Here is a 21,211-nt window from a genome sequence, read left to right as displayed (position 1 = left end):
ATAAGTTGCATAGGAAGATGTAAAAATAATTTTTATTGGTTGTTGTTTATTGAGAAAATGAGAGAGAGGAGAAATTAAATGCAATTTGCATTTAATTTTATGAAAATAAGGAAAAAACATTCTTGAAAATGATTTTTTCTCTTATAATTTGGGACAAAAAAATGGACTTTTTCCCCTTATAATTTGGGACGGAGGGAGTATGTTGGTATAACATTGGACGAATCTACAAAATAACTAATTAAATTCATTTTCTTAGGTGTTCCAGCCCATATCACTAAGATATTTTTCGAGGACATTGATTGGTGGTGTTAATTGATTTTTTTTTGGTTTATAATGAACTGGAATCGAACCCAAGACTTACGATATACTCCCTCCGTCCCAAATTATAAGGGAAAAAATGTCATTTTTTTTGTCCCAAATTATAAGGGAGAAAGTCATTTTCAAGAATGTTTTTCCCTTATTCTCATAAAATTAAATGCAAATTGCATTTAATTTTCTCTCTCTACCATTTTTTCAATAAACAACCACCAATAAAAATTGGTTTTACATCTTCCTATGCAACTTATTTCAAGAAAAACCCACAAAAACATATTTCAAATTCTCATGTTTTACTTTTTCTTAATAAGTGTGATTTTTTTATTTTCTCTTATAATTCGGGACGGAGGGAGTACTACCCAAACCCCTCTGGCTTAGTGGTGTTAATTGATTTTGTTGTTGATGTAGTGTATGTTTGGCTTCAATTCTGGAGCCGCCATAATTGATTCTAGACGTATAGAATTGATTCTGGCTTGTTTGGTTTCTCAAAATTAGAATTGATTCTGCCTCCAGAATTGATTCTACTTGAAGCTAGAAATCGTAGCTTCTGATTCTAGAATTGATTTGTACACTCAAATTCTTTGTTCAACTCACTTTTATATGATTATATCCAAACATAAATCAATTAAGTCAAACTCAATTCTATCAAACTCAATTCTGTCAAAATCAATTATGTCCACCGTAAAACCAAACACATACGTAGTTGTGGAGAGCGCTGAAGCTGATGTATCTAGTAATAGACTAACGATTGTTGGAAAAGTGGACCCCGACAAGATGCGAGATGAACTGGAGGATAAATATAAGAGGAAGGTTGTGCTTTCCATAGAAAATAAACTTTAGGAAGTGTTCATAAGTTTTAGAGGGGAAGATACACGTGCATCATTCACTTCACATCTCTATGCTTCACTTCATAATGCTGGAGTTAACGTTTTTAAAGACGATGATTCGCTTCAAAGAGGAGATCAAATTTCAACATCATTACTTAAAGCAATTGAGGAGTCTCAAATTTCTGTGATTGTTTTTTCAAGAAATTATGCAGATTCGAGATGGTGTCTAGATGAGTTGGTAAAGATAATGAAGTGTCAGTCAGAGAACCATGGGGCAGATAGTTTTGCCGGTATTCTATGATGTAGATCCCGCAGAAATACGTCACCAAAAAGATATGTTTGGCAAAGCATTTCAGAATCTCTTGAATAGAATTTCAAAGGAGGAAGACGAATCCCTTTCAAAGAAGGAGGAAGATGAGTCGCTGGATTCTGAGTTGAGCTGGAGAAAGGCACTTCGAGGTACCGGATACGCGCACCAGTACCGGATACTTGCATGGTAGTCGCTGCGTACTTACAAATCAAAATCCATTTGATTGATTCGGAGTCGTGGATACGACAAAAATGTGCAGGTGGTTTAAAAATAGCATAAAATGTTTTAATTTTTTATTACATTTAATTATTTATCTTGCTTTTGATGAAAATAGTTGAGGTGGTGGACAAATTCACTCAAAATATACTTATTTTGATACTCTGCATTAACGTACCCGTATCTTAAATTTTTTCAAAATGCCGTATCACGTATCCGCACTCATATCGGGTATCGTACCCGTACCTAGGCAACACAAGAATACATGTTACCAATTTTAGAAGTGCATTTTCGGACGCCAAAAATTATTTGGCTTGCATATGTAGCATGTAAGCCACTCTAGCCGGCAAGTAATATTCAGATCATGCATACTGTTTAGGGCATGAACCCCCCAATTTTGAAGAGAACCTTGACAATTATGTCATGTGGCAGTGCATAAAGTAGATATTCTCTTGACCTTTTTGCTTGATGATGTTGCAATTCTGTGCTGAATGTTTTCTTATGCCAGACACTGTATGACAAGTATAATCTTTTGGAGACACCATACTGCTAGTTTTATTCCTTCATGAAGATGAAGAATTTAGTTGTTGATGGAAAAGTTACCTCAATTTCTTGAAAGTGCATTCCTTTTAATAGAGGAGGTAAGCCGGAAGCCTTGTCCATCTTCTACTATAATATGCAATCTTCTTGTTTTAGGGAACAGTTTCATTGTGAAGAAGACAGCAGTTTGTCTCATATATGATAAACCAATTGGCAGAAAAATGGACAAAAGTCACGTACCAGATAAGAACAGCTTTGTTTGTAGTCGTATCTTTTATGAGGAACTTTATCTATGGAAAGTTTAGAGCATAAATATCAAATTTTAGGGGCTGATCATTTGTATGCTATCTAATGAAAAGTCTAGCAGTCTGCAATCAAGTTCCTAATAGATTATGTAAATAACAATGATTAGAGTAAATAGTGTTTTGAGTACTAAACTAATTGAGGAAAAATACATTCAAATACAAAATGACTAACAAAAGATACATTTATGTATGTTTCTGTGACTTTGATGCATTGAGTTGTGACTATTGTGACAGGAGATTTTTTTTATTACCAAATATACTGTACATATTTAAAAGTTGAAGGAGATATTTATGGGTATTGGTTGGTATGCTGTTGACAACTAATGTGGACCCGACACATCAAATAATTCTGCTTCACACACACACTTTCACACTACATTACTCTTCTCTAATCTTTCCCCTGCTGCATTCTGTTTGTTTCTTTCTTTCTTCTGCACACTTCACTTTTCTGTCATATAATTTTCTGTTTCAATAATTAATTAGTTCCCTCTCAACCATCCATGTCTTCTTCCTTTAGCTTCCCCAATCTTCTAAATGACACATACACAAAGAATCCATCGAAAACAATAAGGATCCATGACGTGTTCTTAAGTTTCAGGGGCGAAGACACACGTGTTTCCTTCACTTCACATCTTAACACTTCTCTTCTAAATGCTGGAATTAAAGTTTTTAGGGACGATGATTCGCTTCAAAGAGGAGATATCATTTCAACATCAATAAGTAGAGCAATTGAACAATCACAAATTGCCGTGATTGTTTTCTCAAAGAATTATGCAGATTCGCGTTGGTGTCTGGACGAGTTGGTGAAGATAATGGAGTGTTCCAAATCAACAGGACAGGTTATTTTGCCAGTGTTTTACGGTGTAGATCCTTCGGAAGTCCGTCACCAAAATGGTGAGTTTGGTAGAGCATTTCAAAGTCTCTTGACTAGACTTTCAAATATGAAAGGACTTTTCAAAGTGTTAAACTTTAAATCTGGATCGCTGAATCTGGAGCAAGAACGGAGTTGGACAGCGGCGCTTCATGAGGTAGCAGGCTTTGCAGGGTTTGTCGTACTAAATTCCAGGTAATGCAATTCAATTCTAGCAAATCATTTTAAAAAGGGGAAAAAAACTTAATATTTATGATCAAAATTCCCCTTACTTTTGAAAAAATGCTACTTTGACACTGATACATGAGCACTTTGCATCACTTATTATACCGTTAATGTAGTTCAAATACATTGTTAATTACGTTTAATTGATATCCTGTATATTGTTTCTTTTGACAAATGATATCTTGTATATTTGAACACCATGATATTTTGATATAAAACAATGTTCATTTCTTTATTACATGGTTAACATAATTCAAACATGTTAATTATGTTCAGTAGATGGTTAATAAATATCACAAGGTGTTGTAACTCATTAACCATATGTAATAAGTAAATGAACATTTTTTTTTATAAGCATTGTCGTGTCCAAATATCATTGTCTTCCATTTTACATGATATTTATTAAACATCTACCGAACTTAATTAACTTTGCATTTGAACTGATTCAAATATACCATGTCTGTATGGTGTCAACAAATTGCATGTCAAAATAACACAACTGACACTTTTGACACATAAGTACATACCTATATGTATGCACATATATTCAATGATATATGTATGCATGTGTGTGTGTTTCTATATGATCCTTTATTTGGGTTTTTAAACAGGAACGAAAGTGAGGCTATCAAGGATATTGTTGAAAAAGTTGTGCGCTTGCTAAACAAGACAGACTTGTTTGTGGCTAATAATCCAGTGGGTGTTGAACCTCGAGTGGAAGATATGATTCAACTGCTAGAGAAAAGAATACCGCAACACACTAGTGAACTGCTACAGTTTCAACAAATGCAAGCTCCGATTCAACTGTTACAGTTCCAACCGGGGCAAGCTCCGCTTCAACCGCTGCACGTCCAACCAATGCAAGCTCCAGTTCAGCCGCTACAGTTCCAACCAGTGCAAGCTCCGTTTCATCCGCTACAGTTCCAACCAATGCAAGCTTTGGTTCAACAGCAACAGTTCCAACCAGTGCAAGCTCCAGTTCAACAGCAACAGTTCCAACAAATGCAAGCTCCAAACCTGCAATCAAAGGATGTTCTACTAATAGGGATGTGGGGTATGGGAGGCATTGGCAAAACCACCATTGCAAAAGCCATTTTCAATAAAATTGGCCGCAACTTTGATGGTAGGAGCTTCCTTGCAAATATTCGGGAAGCTTGGGAGCAAAATATTGGACAAGTGTCTTTACAAGAACGAATTCTCTTTGATATTTGCAAAGAAACTACGAACAAGATACAAAGCATTGAGGAAGGAAAAAATAAGTTAAAGGATAGACTCTACCATAAAAAAGTACTTCTTGTACTTGATGATGTGAATACATTGGATCAGTTGAATGCTTTGTGTGGAAGTCGTCAGTGGTTTGGTTCGGGTAGTAGAATAATTATCACAACTAGAGATATGCATATTCTTAGAGGGAATAGAGTTGATCAAGTATATACAATGAAAGAAATGGGTGAAAGTGAAGCAATTGAGCTTTTTAGTTGGCATGCTTTCAAACAAGCGAGCCCCAATGTAGATTTTGCTGAAATTTCAAGAAACGTAGTGGATTATTCCGGGGGATTGCCGCTAGCTCTTGAAGTCCTTGGTTCATATTTGTTTGATAGGGGGATAACAGAATGGGAGAGTGTGTTGGAAAAACTCAAAAAAATTCCTAATGATCAAGTACATAAGAAGTTAAAAATAAGCTATGATGCTTTAAATGATGACACTGAGAAAGAAATATTTCTTGACATAGCTTGTTTCTTTATAGGAATGGTCAGGAATGATGTTATACATATATTAAATGGGTGTGAACTTTATGCAGAAATTGGAATAAATGTTCTTGTCGAGCGTAGCCTTGTGACTGTTGATGATATGAACAGGCTTGGAATGCATGATTTGTTGCGTGATATGGGAAGAGAAATCATTCGTGAGAAATCACCAAAGGATCCTGAGGAGCGTAGCAGGTTATGGTTTAGTAAGGACGTACTTGATGTATTATCAGAACAAACGGTAATTACTTCATTTACGTTTTTATTTTTTTCTTATTAAACTTTATAATATCTAAAGATATAGGAAATGAAACAAAAATTTATGAGTTATACATTTTTAACATTCATATTTTAGTTGTGATTTGAAAATTAATTTGACCGTGAATCATATTTCACAGGGAACAAAAGTTGTTGAAGGACTGACGTTGAAGTTGCAAAAAGCTGATGCAAAATGTTTTACTACAAAAGCATTTAAAAATATGACAAGGCTGAGATTGCTTCAACTTGTTGGAGTACAACTTGATGGGGATTTTGAATACCTTTCAAGAAATTTGAGATGGATTTCTTGGAATGGATTTCCTTTAACATGCATACCTACAAGCTTTTATCTAGGAAATTTAGTTTCCATTGAGTTAGTTAACAGCAATGTCGAATTTCTATGGATAAAGGCTCAGGTATTAATTTATATTTCATTTTTCATCTTTGTTTTTGTAGGTATTTCTAATTTTGGTCCAGTTGTATGACCCTATAGAATAGATCCTTTTCAAGTAAGGTTGTACACACTACGCATAATACGTATATATTTTGCAAAAGCAACACCAAATGAATGTATTAAGGAAAATGACACAAAAATGCAATGATGTAAATATTTTACTTTCCATTATCAAGGTTAGTGATACATTGTATTTTCTTCCACTCGCAGAGGATGGAGAAGTTGAAAATTCTAAACCTTAGTCATTCTCATTCCCTGAGACAGACCCCAGACTTTTCGAACATGCCTAATCTTGAAAAGCTAATACTCACTGATTGTCCAATGCTGTCTGAGATTTCTCCTAGCATTGGACATCTCAATGAAGTCCTTCTGATAAATTTGGAAGACTGTATTAACATACGGACCCTCCCAAGAAGCATATACAAGTTAAAATCTTTGAACACCCTTATTCTTTCTGGGTGTTTAAAGATTGACAAGTTGGAAGATGAGTTAGAAGATATGAAATCTTTAACCACCCTAATTGCAAATAATACGGCAATAGCACGAGTTCCCTTTTCAGTAGTAAGGTCGAAAAGCATTGGATATATTTCTTTGTGCGGTTATGAAGGATTCTCACATGATGTGTTTCCAGCTATCATTTGGTCTTGGATGTCACCGACAAATAATCTCCCATCTCCATTTCAATCACCTGCTGGCATTTCATCTCTTGTTCCTTTAGATGTACAAAATAGTAGTTCTCATGAACTATCATCTATATCCAATTACCTTCAATGGCTTCGATGTCTTTTGGTGGAGTGCGACTCAGAACTTCAACTTTCTCGAGACACAAAAATAATTCTGGATGCCTTATATGCCTCAAATTCTGAAGAGTTGGAATCAACTGATACTTCACAAGTTTCGAATGTGAAAACTTCTACACTAATTCAATGCTACAGTCAAGTATCGAATGTGAAATCTCTGTTTATTCAAATTGGAATGAATTGCCAAGTCACTAAGATTCTGAAAGACATCATTTTACAGGTTTCACATTGAACTCTCTACCTCTTACATGTATATATTATGAACTCATCGAATATTATATTCAAATTAACAAAAACTTTAGCCCATACGAATGTAGCAGATGCATATTGTTTTAATCTTGAGCCTATTTTAACTCTTACAGAATATGGCTGTCAAAGGGTGTGGTGGTCAATTGCTCCCCGGTGATAGTTATCCAGATTGGCTGACCTTCAATTTCAAAGGTTCTTCTGTAATTTTTGAAGTCCCTCGGGTGCAAGGGCGTAACTTGAAGACAATAGTGTGTGTTATATATTCTTCAACACCTGATAACATAGCCTCAGATGGCCTTAAAAATGTGTTGGTAAAAAATTACACCAAGGCCACCATTCAACTCTATAAGAGAGAGGCGTTAGTCTCTTTTGAAGATGAGGATGGCGAGAGGGTAGTCTCAAGTATAGAACCTGGTAATAAAGTAGAGGTTGTTGTTGTTTTTGAGAACAGTTTTGTTGTGAAGGAAACAATAGTTTATCTTGTATATGATGAACCAATTGGAGAAAAAATTGAGAAATGTCAAGAACAAGAAAAAAATGATATTGTTTACAGTGGTGATGATAATGAAGGCATTGTGTGGACAAGCTCTCCACCAGTGGAACTCGTGGATGAAAATGGCAGCGCTGCTAGTTGTTGTGGATTGATCAAATATAGTTTCAGACAGTGGATTACAGATTTGGTGCATAAATTAGTGGAGTGCAGGTGAAAGTCAAGTTGGCCTCGAGCTTGATTCTAAATAATCTATGGATTTTAATCGATTCTTTTATGGAATGGATTTTGCATGACTTTTTAGTTGAAAATATAAATATCAGACTCTTCCAACAATCCCACTCAAAACCCTGGAATTGTTCATATATACACTCATCAAGACTTTTTTTCTTTCTGCGTCACACTGAAATGTTTGATTTTAGCAAATTATTTCTCTCAGCAAAGATTATGCTCTCAGAAAAACGAGATCATGCTCTCGTAAAATTTTTGGTACATACATATACTTTCCAAGGACAATAGACGGTGTTTGTGAATGACAATTGCTATATTGTTCATGCATATCAATACAAATCTTAAAAGTCTGTGTTACAAATCTCACAAATTCTTGTGTTAAGAATTTTGATTGTAAAAAGTCTTTTAAAAAAGTCACTGGAAATCTCACAAAATCAATACAATCTCACAAAGTCTTTTAAAATCTTCAAGATTTTTTTTTGCCAAAATAGTCTTGTGAAATCCCAATCCAATACACCCCTTAGTGCTTTAATGTTGCTATTGAATCTGTTAGTCAGGGTGTGCTTTCGGTTTAGTTTTTCTTCTGTTGGTCTTTATAAGCCCTGTTATTATCTTACAAAAGATGGATCCATTTGTTATCTCAAAGTAATTGTAAAATCATATCTTAAAAAAGTTTAAGCATCATTTTTTATATCAGTAATAATTTAAAAGGCATGTACATAATATGTATGCGTTTTGAACTGATTATGTAACTAATAAGCCTAAGAATTATCATGCCACAGAGGTGTTTAACCCACAAGGTATGTTATTTGAGCATCAAAAAATTGATCTCTATTTATTTTTTACTTTTTACTTTATGCACTTTACACACATTTTAAAAATACACATAAAAAACACTTGACAACCAATTCCTTCCATCATTGACTTTGTGATGGCAACACTGCCTGCCACTCATGTGTTTGACAGCTGTAATGCGGTTTCATGTACAATGTGTATGTAATATATAATTGGTAGTTGGTCAACGCATCATGTGTTTTTCTTACAGATGTTATTTTCATTTTTTTTGGCTATAAATCAGTTTTTTAACAAAAAATGTACAAATCAATATTTTGTTGTTGCCTGGTTTGATCTTAAGCTCTCAGTATAGTTATGGCAGGACAAGTGAGTGGATCTGTGATGGGAGAGATGATGAAACACATCAACGAAACAGTCAAAAAAGGACTATTGAGTAGGTATGAAGTGTTCTTAAGTTTCAGAGGGGAAGACACACGTGCTTCATTCACTTCACATCTATATGCTTCTCTTCAAAACAACGGAATTATTGTTTTTAAGGACGATGAATCACTTCAAACTGGAGATCACATTTCAACTTCACTACCGCAATGTTTACACTGATTTTTGGTAAACAACCGCTAATTTAAATTAATTACTTGAGAGATCAACTAGTAAATCTCGGGACAATTGTTCATGCATTTTATTAAAAGAAATTTGGAAGTTTATCTTTAAAGACATCCTTATTTTGCAAAAGAACAATATGTTTGGTTTCTGAAACATATATTAAATACGAACAAAAGTAAGTTCACTCGAACGAGAGAACCTATAAAATGCAGAATTTGTAAATGCTTTAGAAAATAAAGACTTATGGAAAGTAAATTTGCATTTAGAATGTAAAAGTTACAAGGAAAATAAGATGGTTCACTGATTCATACATCTTTCTCGAGTAACTCGTTTCTCGCTTTAACATGGGTACTTTGAGTGTTTGAGAATTTGTGTAAATGAATTGTGACCACTAATTCGACTATACAGACTTCTATTTATAGAAAACTAAGTAACGTCTACTCTAACGTTAAACTACTAAACTTCAGCCACGCGTCCTTTTGCATTTGAAATGAACTAAGGCCTTGAACCGTTGTAACCGTCGAAGTCGAATCACACTTAGATAATGAAAAATACTCTAAGTCCACAATTCCTGATTACTTCGATTCATTGGCTTCCATCGAAACATTCTTCAGTCTTGAAATATGAAGTTTTTTCCATTAGAACTCTCTTGTTCTTAAAGACATTAAAGACTGAGGCTATTTAAAGCCATTTAACAGGTTTTTATAATAATAAATGTCTTTGGAACTGAAGATTATAACATATTTTACCTTGAGCTAAAATATGGGATAACAAATTGCCCCCAAAAATGCCTATTTCGATTTGAATGATTCGAATGAAATAAGAGATGGGCATTTTTTAAAGTACTTCTGCATTTCCAAACGCCATCCCTTTATTTCGAACTGATGATGCCATGGCATTTAAAAGGTAACCGCTTCGTTTCTTACAAAACTGTCATGTTCTACACCATACTTGAGTAGTGGGACACGCGTCAGCCTGAGAAGTTGAATCGGAAAAGGCAAAAAGCGCCTTTTTAGCATTTATTCCTTTTTTAATTAAATTTTGTCTTAATCCAAGAACGGCTATAAATAGAGCTTCGCCACTTCAGTTGAAACTTTTACAACTTCCTCCATAGCTTCTCACGCTCCAGAAAATCTCTCAAATTCTTCTTCCAATATTGAAACAACGAAGACTCAAACGACTCTGAACTTACCAGATCTTTGATTAACTTCTTCAAATCGTACCTTTTCAGATCTCAGATTTACATCTTTTCATCTTCTTTTTCTTTTCAAAACTTCATGGCGTCTTCATCCAACAAGATTCAAGTCCCTTTTACTGGAAAATGGAGTGATTTCTCCATTGCTGATGATGGAACAAAGTACGTTCCAGAACCCAAAGGTAGCAAAGAACATCGAGAAATCTGGGAAAGCCAGGTAATGATTCCCTTTGCTGTTAATAAAAATGTTTATGCTTTTGGTGGTCCGATTCCAGATGATATGAACTTGACTAGTGAAGTAGATGAGATATTTCCATGTCTCGAAACTTGCGAACCCAGAATTTTTGACAGCAAACCCTATAATTTTGAATATATGCTGACAAATTATAAACCCTTTCGATCCCATCCTTATTACGGAAACACCCTTTACCTTACTTGGCTTGATCGAATAGAACAATCCTTTGGCGATTTCTGGAAAGATTATGGAATCTTCGAGTTAATACAATTTTCCAGGATAGGGCCTAAGTACCAACCTGAAATGCTCATTGCTGCAATGCATTTCTTTGAAAAATCTACCAACACCTTTCAATTCAAAAGTGGTATGATGACACCCACCCTATTCGATGTGTCAGCTATCACAGGGTTAAGACCCACTGGCAAAACCTACAGCCCCAATGACGCTAGTGATAACATTACTTTGAACTACAAAGAGAATGCCTTTTCCGCCTATATCCTTAAACATTCAGGACCTGAGAATGAAGAAGTCTCAGATGAAGAACATGTGGCTTTTCTCAATTTATGGTTATCCCATTATGTATTCTGCTCTCGATCTCTTCAAATTGCTAGGAAATTCATTCCTATGGCTGTGCAAATACATGAAGGATGCCACTTTGCTTTAGGGCGCCTTCTGCTGGCAACCTTGTATGAATCTATTGGGGAGGTATGTGATAACCTGAAAGGTTTAGTCCCTGCTAAGTCGAAATCGAAGAAAGCTGCCACAGATGGATGCTTTCAAGCTGCTGGGCCTATGTGGCTATTACAATTGTGGTTAAATGCCACTTTTGAAAAGGAACTTGGCTTATTCATTCCGACTGAACACCAAGCTTCGATAGCCAAAAGGAAAGTCGAAGGTACCCGCTTGATAAGGCTCCAGCCTAATCCCCTCGAACAAAACTCTCGACAACTTTTCATGAAGTATATGAAAATTTTCTTAGCCATCGACCAATTCAAGCCTGAACACGCTCCATTTGTGAAAAGAACTATTGGTCCCTCCTAGTTCGTCAAAGAGATACCAGTGCTGAATCCAGATGCTGAGGAGGAAATAAATGAAACCTGGACAGCATATTTGGACCCTACCATTCTGTCTATTCGAATTGGTACCCTATCTTCTGAATATGCATTAGTTGGGTATCAACCAAATTTGGTCTCTAGACAATTTGGTTTCTCACAGCTTCGACCAAAGAGCATGTATATAAGGAAGAAGAACATTGTGCTTGGGACTACTGTGACTTCCACTTTATATGAAAGGTATATGAAGATTAGCCGCGAGAATGTTTATGGCTTCGAGCCATTTGACTTCAACCTTTCCTACTACTGTACACACGAGTTTGCCAACTGGTGGAGGCAATACTTTAACAGCAAGCACCTGGGAGATTCAGTACTTATCTCGAGGTTGGAGAGTGGTTTCACTCAACCTCAGATTAATAGAATCGAACAACAAGTCAAAACTACAGGTAACTTGTCTTTATATATGCACTTTTCTTTTGTCATATATTCTCATACTGCTTCGAAACTGTTAAGATAGTCAAAGAAAAACCAACACCAAAGGCTGTTGAAACAGTTGGAGAGCCTTCTAAGGTACTTACTGAATCGAAATTTGTTTTTCCTTTGAAAACTCTAAGTTAAGTTTTTATTCTTTCTCACCTACTTCTTCCAGGCACGTAAAAGATCAACCAACACCACTTCTACTGAGACTGGCCCATCGAAGAAGCCAAAACCTAGCATTGTAGTCGTCAGTGACGAAGAAGAGGTATAAGTCTTTTCTTACTCCTGGTTTATTTTCAAAGTTTCTCCCACATCAATCCCATTAATTCAAATGTTTCTTGTTTCGACTTCTATTCACAGGAAGAAGAAGAAGAAAGTTTCCAGAGAAAGAGGAACCAGCCTTCTGTGAATATCGAAACAAATATTCCAGAAACTACTTCTGATAGTCCTTCTGCTGAAGAGAAGGAGAGGAAGATGAAAGAGAAGAAAGAGAAGAAGGAAAAGAAAGAAAAGAGGAAAGAAGAAAAGAAGAAAGAAGGAAAGAAAAGTTCAGAGGATCAAACCCGGGAGAAAAAGAATAAAAAGAAGTCCAAGTCTTCAAGTGATCCTTCTGCAACCAACCTTAAAACTCCTTCGATCTCGAGTGAACAACAAGAGCCTACCCCTGAAGCTGAAGTTCAAGAAGATATTACTATGCCTGATGCTACTCTCAATAATTCGGATAACATGCCCCAGCAAGACATCAATCCAGAGGTACTTGTACTACTTTACTTGCGTTTTCTCATTAAGTAAAGTTATATTCCCTTATATTCGATTTTGTTTTTTAGGAAATCATATCGAACAAGTCTAGTGGTGATACCCTCAAAGACAGTGAGACCACTATTTCTGAAAAGATCATACCAGAGCCGAGTCAAGATCAACCAGAGCATCCTAAATCTGCTGAAACTGATAGCAGAACTTCTCCTTTCAAGGAATGGAACGAGACTGCAGCAGTCGAAGTCGACGCTAATGAGACCTCCTCAGAAGAAGAAGAATTTGACTCTGAAGCCATGAAGGAAGCAGAAGCTGGTGGATCGGAATTGCTGCCTGAAACTTCAACGTCGAAACTGTCAGCCAACCTAGGGCTTCCTGATGAAGAATTCATTGCCTTGCAAATCCATGATCCTGAGGCTGCTCTGAAACTTCTGATTTCCAAGACAACTTCTGATCCTGTGAGTTCGAGTGGACCCAGTAATTCGACTGCCTCAGATTCAGAAATCAATTCATCTGTTCGACAAGATTCTCTGATTTCAAAGCTGTACCAGGATTTCATTAATGGAGATATCTTGGCATCAGTGGAGGAGCACCCTGCTAATGCTTTTAAACATAAATCTTTCTTGAACAAGTTGCATAATCCTCACACTGATCTCGAGACTTTGGGGAAGGTCATCCAACTCGAATCTATCTTGGACCAATTTGCCACTACTGTGCAAAATTTGAAACGCAACTCTCAAAAACTTGTTGGTCAGCAGGCTGCTTATGATGCATTATTCGAGAAGGCCATGGCTGCTCAATCGAAAGTTGACCAAATGAAAGCACAAGTTCAGCAACCAGGTCTTGGAATTCAAGAATGTACCAACAATATTTCTAAGTGGGAGGCAGAGATAGAATCTCTTCATTGAAATTCTGGTATAGCAGAACCAGATGTTGTACAAAATGTCGAGACATCTGGTCTGACATGAATAACACGGTAAGGCATATAACATTAAAACGGATACTGAGGAATAATGTTTGATCAGATGTTCCAACATTCAACTTAAAGAGAATGTCATACTTAATGTTGGAACATCTTACGAAACATAATAAAATCAACAAGTAAATAAACTGCACAGGAAATTGTTAACCCAGTTCAGCCAACCTGCCTACTCTGGGGATACCAATCCAGGAAGGAAATCCACTAATAGCTCTAGTCACTAAGACCTCCAGCAAACCCTTTGAATTTACGTCTTACACTAAGACCTCCAGCAAACCCTCGGTTTACGTCTTACACTAAGACCTCCAGCAAATCCTAGGTTTACGCCTTATGACCTCGACACTACGCATGCAACTTCTGCCTAGGAACTCCTAGAAATGAGATCCCATCTCACTTCCACTAACACAACACAACCTGTGTTGTTTAAACAATGTTGGGAATGATGTGGCAACAACTTACCAAGACACTACTTCACTTTTGCTTAAAAGCTTCAAGTGAATCACACACGGTAAACTCCGTACTTCAAAGCTTAGGAGTAACCTTAAAATAACAAACTCAGTTCTTAACTCGTGTTATAGAATCCACAAGTAAGAATCACAATTAAAAAATACAAACACTATCTCATTGCTTAAAAGCTTCAGAGATATTACAATACTCAACTCATTACCTAAAGGTTTCTGAGTGAGGACATAGTGACCATCTCACAACCCGAGTGGTTCACTTACACCAACTCTCCTAGAGAGTGGCTTAAAGACACGAAACCCTAATGACTACATCTTTGATGAACAATGGTTTCGGTTCGTAAAATCTTGGTCTTGAGTCTTCTTTATATAGACAGAGCTAGCACACTCCTGATCATCAAAGATAAGCTTCAGAACACAGCTGGTCTTTGAGTCACGTCCAGCTAAGCAAATCAGACCTTAATAAAAACTTTCCTAAAATGGTTGATCCTCTTTAGGAAATAAATAATGTGTTGAATCATTCCATTAAGTCTTGATAAGAACATATCTTCACTGATAACGTCTTGATCAGATCAAATCTTGATATACACGTTTGTAGAGTGGATTTCCATATATAGCAAATACGTGTAATAAATGCGCGAGATTTGGGCAATCTGACTGTCGTACCCAAACATGTTACAACATTTGGTCCAACATCTTTTGTACCCAACATGTTGAAACATTTGGTCCAACATCTTGCTTGTATATTTGTTTTAGCAAAATGAGGCCAACACACAAATATCCAACAATCTCCCCCTTTGGCAATTTTTGGCTAAAACAACTTCAGCCCATTAATTATCATAGAGAGATTTAAAAAAAAACATAGAATCCTTCAAGTCAACGTGAAACACAAATATGAAGGAATATAGAACATCTTCTATGTTACTTCCAAAAGAATTCCTCAAATGAAAATAACGCGCAGGGTAAAGAAATAAACTTTACCATAAACCATCAGAGGCATACACAGCAGCGGAATCATAACATACTTAGCTTCATCCTTCAGTAGAGAGAAATAAACACTCACAAGCACACTTGGGAAAAATAAATTCCCACATCAGCATCAAGATGTTTCAACATTTTGTAGCGCATCATAACATCCATACATTAAGCACACATAGGCAAAGAACTTGATATTGCATTACTCCCCCTTAATGTCAGATCAGAGAAAAACATACTTTTGCTCCCCCTGAATACATCAGCTCATGCATCTCATCAGGCCATCAGAAAAACTGGTTCTTACTCCCCCTGAATTCATGCATGTCACTGCACACACTACTACTTCTTCATAGACAGGCTAGACTAGCATGTCACAACATCAGATACAACATTATAAAGTAGCAGACAAACACAAACATACTACTCCCCCTTTTTAGCCACAAAATATGCCAAACAAAAACTTCATGCATTAAGAGCAATAGTAATGAACATCACATAAATCCATAGTGCAGAATATCAGAGCATAACAAATCCATAGTCTTGAAATAGCAGAAGCATTACATCACGTACCAACAAAAAAGACAAATGTCCTCAACATTATGCTCCACATCATATAATCATCAGATACCACATACTTCTACCGCACACAAAACATATCACATATCACAACTCCTTAAGGAAACCACAAAGTAGCAGTTGGGAAGAGTAAATTCTCACATAGTTGAGAAAAATAAGTTGTCATGCATCCAGGATGTTCCAACATATGGCAGGACATCATCCAGAGCAAACAAATAGAGCTTTGCACAACAGAATAGTAACTACTTACTGCATTATGCTACTTCCCCTTAAAATCAGAATTAGAGCAAAAATTAATTTCACTCCCTCCAAATACATTGACACATGCTTATCAGAATGATCATCAGAAAACAATTCTTACTCCCCCTCAATTTTATCATCCATATCAGCACATCAGCATACAGCAGCACAGATTCAATACTGCACCACTCAGATTAGTAGATGTCTAAGCATCAGACACCACATCATATAGTAGAACACATCCAACCACTAAAAGAGCATGCATATGTTTCGACATCAGGTAGCACAACAGACATTAGCAGCAAAACATATCATGTCTACCAACTACTTAAGTACTTCCCTTTTTAGTCAGAAGTGTAGACAAAATAGGGTCTTCATGCATTAATCAAAGAGTACAATAGTAGAGATATCCAGGAACATAGTGCACAGAGCTACTACAAACGAAGATAACACCATGGGATACATACCTCATCAGATATAGATTAGCAGTGGAGTCATCATCAAATAGTCTAAAACAGATCACACTTCATCAGCACAAAATTTTCAACATGATGACCAAGATGTTTCACCATCTAGTAGCACATCAGATAGCACAGGTTCCTCTGGTATGGTATCAGAGCATTGACAACAAAGATGTTTCAACACATGTTAGCACAACACATAGCACATGTTAGCAAAGATGTTTCAACATGTCTATCTAGCGTGGTATCAGAGCAAATAGGAGCAATCACAAAATACGTCACATGTTAGAAAAGATGTTGCAACATATGGTAGCATAGCTTCTAGCACAGCTTCTTCCAACATGGTATCAAAGCACGTGGTCTTCCAATCAGGGCATTGAGCATCCATCTAGCAAAAACTCCTCTTGTACACATGATCCCATCTTTGTGCAAAGGAAGCACGATGAAAGGAAACATTGTCACAGAGAGCAACAAGCACATTCTGAGGGATCTTTTTCCCACCAGACTTCTTCTTTGAGGCAGAGGGTGTGATGTCTGGCACATCCTCCTCAACATCATACTTAGAGTCACTTGAAGATGCTTCCTTTCTTTTCAGACTCTGTTTCTTCTTACTAGCAGGCACATTAACCTCATACATATTCTTTTCAGAATCAACCACTTCTTCATTAAGTGGCACAATTTGATGACTTTCTTTACACTGAAAGACCCTTCTTCAACCTCAGTAGAATTCTCTTCATCAAACCCTGTTTCTTCATTAGATGAGTCAGATGGGTCAACAGATGTCCCAACATCTTTCACCACAATAGTTTCTTGAACAGGTTTCTGGACACTAGTAACATCAGCCTTAGGTTGGTCCACAGATGTGTCAGCGTCTGGCACAACATCCTTTTTAGGAACAGTTTGTTTTGGTTTATCAACAACGGAACCAATAACATCTTTTGTCTGAGATACACCAGCAACAAGAACATCTACAATTATGTTTGTGGAATCAGCAACATCCACCCCAGCAGAGATAATAATGTCAGGAACTAGCAATACTTCTCATAGCTTCTTTCTCCTTTAAAGCACAAAGGGAGAAATAAACTCCCATATACAGAGGAAAATAAATTCTCACACATCAGAGAAAAATAAATTATCAAAAATCAGATCAGGATGTGTAGACAACATGAGTGACATCATAGCATAACATATCTCATGAGAACATAAAGCTAGAGGTTTCAGAAGCAGATCTGAAACTGTCACATAATCACATTTAAGTATCACATATCTGAGCATTATCGCATTTGATCACAACACATCTGAACACGTATAGTACTTCTCAGCAGAATGCACATCCACACAAACAGTCATAGCATGACCAGTTCTCTTTCAATCATACTTTGAGCAATAGCTTAGTCACGTGGAAGATCATCAAGATCAGTTTCTTCCGCCACATTATAATCTTCAATACTCCAAATCACAATCAGGTTTGTGACTCTCAGAACCATATTAGCATCAGCTTGGGAATTATAGAACAGGTTTCAACAACACGAACAGGTTGGTCCAAGATGTTTCAACATCTGATGTGACATCAGACTCAGGTGAGGTTTCTTTGGGGGACACAACCACAACTTTAGTGGGGAATAACAAAGTGACAGAATCAACAACTTTGAAAGATGACACATGAAAAAATTTCAAAAAAAATGTCATCAACAACCACAACATTCATACTAGACTGACCTATGGTTTTAAGAGATCTTGGTTTATCTAGAATTACAATTTCAGAGACAGATCTCACAGATGTTTCAACACTACCCACAACATTTGAACTGACAAAAAAAACCTTTAACAGATGTAACAACATTTGACTCAACATTATGGGGTGACAACTGAATCAATGAGGTTATCAAAACGAGTTTGGTAGGTTTATTAACATCATCAACAAACATAGATAGGCTTTTCTAGGATCTTTTGAGAGATAAGATTAACCTGGATAATGGATTTAGAAATAGGTTTCCTAGATGATGCACATTTTGTTGACCAAGCAGAATAGAAGTAGATTCAGATGGATTCAAAGTATTCACAGACCTTTTATGCATTCCCTTCTGACACGAGGTTGATCACACTGTCCATTTCACTTCCTTTACAGGAAACATGTCTCGAATAATGTTCTAACATTCAGTCAGACATTGTCGTCTTTTACTTGCATTGATCAACACATCTTCAAACATACTGTTTTCCACTTGATTCGAAGTGTTCTCCTTTCACTTAGACTTAGTGACACATACCAAGACATATGAATATCACATTTGTGACATCTCTCAATAATGAAGACTCTTGGAAAGTCCTTCCAAAAAATCTGTAGAGAAAAATAAATTCTCCCAGACTCAACCATTTAATCACTCGAGAGATATATAACTGATATAATTATTCAGCTTTACATGATTAGAATCAACCATGCCTTGTTAATAATTTCATAATGTCACAGCATGTTGTCTGACATCATATTCTCATATGAGGCATAAGATCTCCACAAGCTTGTACAACACTCTAGGCAATATATATGTACCAATGCAATCCACAGATGAACACATGACTCTACCTATCATAGATAATCAGGGCTCCAGCTGAAGATGAAAACTCGAGCACTAAATGAAAACATGCGAAAGATTTCATGCTTTCATGTTGAAGGTCAACACCAACTCCCTCAGTAGAGTCGATTTTGAGTCAGATACTCTCACTTCTTGAGAATACATCCAAGCATTCTGACCTCTTCAGTTAACAAGGACACATCTGATCAATGTCATAGCAGAACCACACTATGTATCATGACCTTTTGAATAGGCAGGATGTCATGCATACAAGGTGTAAAGTCACTCACAAAGTCCAAAACATCTTAGTTTGCTTAAAAGCTTGACTAAGATCCTGATTATCAACCCTTTTCTAGAGTGACTTGCAACAGAAGAAAACCAAAGACAATTATCAAACCTCAGTATTTGACAATATTCTTCTGCCCTTACATTCACTAGTAGTTGTTGATACTAGTGGAATAAATAGTCATGCATTGCTAGAGCATACTATTAAAACAAGATCAGAACCTCCACATTCTGATTCACATAGTCAGAAACACGTCTTCTGACCACATAGCTTGAGCACTCCCATGCAAAGTCTCAGGCACCTTCCACAGAACAGCCATAAGTAAATATGATGTTACAACATCATTTGGGACATCAGCTTCTGATTTTGGAACCCAATTACATTGGTTCATAAATCATCACTCAAAAGGACTCATTGTGCATAGACATCCTTCAAGAAGCTCCCAATAGAGTACCATCAATGCAGATCATCCAGGTTTTTCAAAACACCTGAATACCATGAAGAGAAATATACTCTCCGAACAATAAAGTTCAGACTACATAATTGCACAGCTCTTCAGCAAATATATCAGTTTTATGCATAACTTCAACAAAGGATATACAGATACTTAGCTCCCATTAAAGTATTTATCATTTGTCAGATAGGATTACCTTCTCACACAAGGTAGGACATTAGATCTGACATCATTCTTCTGCACATATATGGCACCAACAGATAACATCCACTCATGACAGTTATTCTTACAAAAAAGTCATTCCATATTAGGTCAGTTGCTTGACCTTGTACTCCACCCTGAGTAGAACCAGCTTCCTTGGCTGAAGAAGCAGATGTTGGAGAAGATGTTTCAACATTAATTCTAACATCAATCTCAATCCCATCGGTTTCATCCTGAACTATGGTCTGAAGATACCATAGTAGTCCATAACTCTTGCAAGGGGACACAGGAGAATCAACCATCAGTAGTTGATCAACATTCAATATCAAATCATCCACACATGCAGGGACGTGCATATTTTACATCTCAAAAAATTCTTCTAATGTTCCAACCCCTTGTCTTACTTTGAGATGTTTGATGCCATTCTTCTGAACCTATAGAGGAGATTTCCTCAAACAGGTATCTGGAACACTTTGATCCAACATAATATCAGGTACCACTGATGTGACAGTACTTAGCACAACATCAGTCTTAGGTGCTAAAGATGTACCAACATTCGACACAACATCATTTTCAGAGCCAGATCCTTTGAGAGACTCATCAACAAACTCATTTGTGACCTCAGTGGAAGCATTAAATACATCAGATGGATTTCCCTTGATTAGTGTGCACCAGACAATGGAGAGAGGGATGCAACATATACTTCCTTCCACTTCAACACAAGCATACATCTTGAAGGGAAGTAAAAACTTCGTCAATCTTAATTCAAAAGATATCTTTAATGCACAAGGTAAAGAATTAACTTCACCAAAAATACCAGAGAACCATAATCCTTTGGTCCCAAAATAAATCCTCCTTTTTTTTTAATCATGCATTCATACAACTAGATATTATCACAAGAATATAACATGCATGGTTAAAACATCATATAACACATCAACACTGCACACAACTTCAACTACCACTTACTTGGATCAGACATGAACTAACCCGAGAGGTCAACCATATGTTGATCGTGTCCTAACAAACTTATCTAAGACATGTTTCTAGCGTAGAAAC

General features: G+C 36.5%; 2 protein-coding genes and 1 pseudogene across 5 annotated transcripts in view; all 3 read left to right on the top strand.

The window, feature by feature from the left end:
* The first annotated feature begins 987 nt into the window (after positions 1 to 987).
* Positions 988 to 1,642, top strand: LOC123910009 (annotated as a pseudogene).
* Positions 1,082 to 7,949, top strand: LOC123906980 (disease resistance protein RUN1-like). 2 transcript variants are annotated; one of them, XM_045957025.1, is made up of 6 exons: positions 1,082 to 1,711; positions 2,177 to 3,579; positions 4,221 to 5,598; positions 5,756 to 6,031; positions 6,280 to 7,089; positions 7,232 to 7,949. In XM_045957025.1, exons 2-6 carry the CDS (start codon positions 3,014 to 3,016, stop codon positions 7,823 to 7,825), a joined length of 3,624 nt encoding a protein of 1,207 aa, XP_045812981.1. In that variant the 5' UTR covers positions 1,082 to 1,711; positions 2,177 to 3,013; the 3' UTR covers positions 7,826 to 7,949. The 2 variants fall into 2 exon arrangements, with proteins under 2 accessions (XP_045812981.1, XP_045812980.1); XM_045957024.1 differs by having other exon boundaries at positions 1,143 to 3,579.
* Positions 7,950 to 8,082: 133 nt separating this feature from the next.
* LOC123906981 (disease resistance protein RPV1-like) overlaps positions 8,083 to 21,211 on the top strand; it is a 37,127-nt gene continuing 23,998 nt past the window's right edge. The window contains exons 1-2 of one of the 3 annotated variants that reach the window (XM_045957028.1): positions 8,083 to 8,639; positions 8,987 to 9,217. In XM_045957028.1, coding sequence (XP_045812984.1) covers positions 8,989 to 9,217 — 229 coding nt within the window. In that variant the 5' untranslated portion in view covers positions 8,083 to 8,639; positions 8,987 to 8,988. Of the gene's footprint in view, positions 9,224 to 21,211 lie in introns of all 3 variants that reach the window. The other 2 variants (XM_045957026.1, XM_045957027.1) reach the window with 2 other exon arrangements.

Source organism: Trifolium pratense, linkage group LG2 (assembly GCF_020283565.1).
Source record: "Trifolium pratense cultivar HEN17-A07 linkage group LG2, ARS_RC_1.1, whole genome shotgun sequence".
Lineage (NCBI taxonomy): Eukaryota > Viridiplantae > Streptophyta > Magnoliopsida > Fabales > Fabaceae > Trifolium > Trifolium pratense.
Note: the sequence above shows the minus strand (reverse complement) of the source record. Positions and strands in the feature narration are given on the sequence as shown.

Coding starts and splice junctions, on each gene's coding strand:
- LOC123906980 (XM_045957025.1), top strand. CDS start 3,014: ATGTCTTCTTCCTTTAGCTTCCCCAATCTTCTAAATGACACATACACA. Junction 3,580..4,220: donor TTTGTCGTACTAAATTCCAG/GTAATGCAATTC, acceptor GTTTTTAAACAG/GAACGAAAGTGAGGCTATCA. Junction 6,032..6,279: donor TTCTATGGATAAAGGCTCAG/GTATTAATTTAT, acceptor TTCCACTCGCAG/AGGATGGAGAAGTTGAAAAT.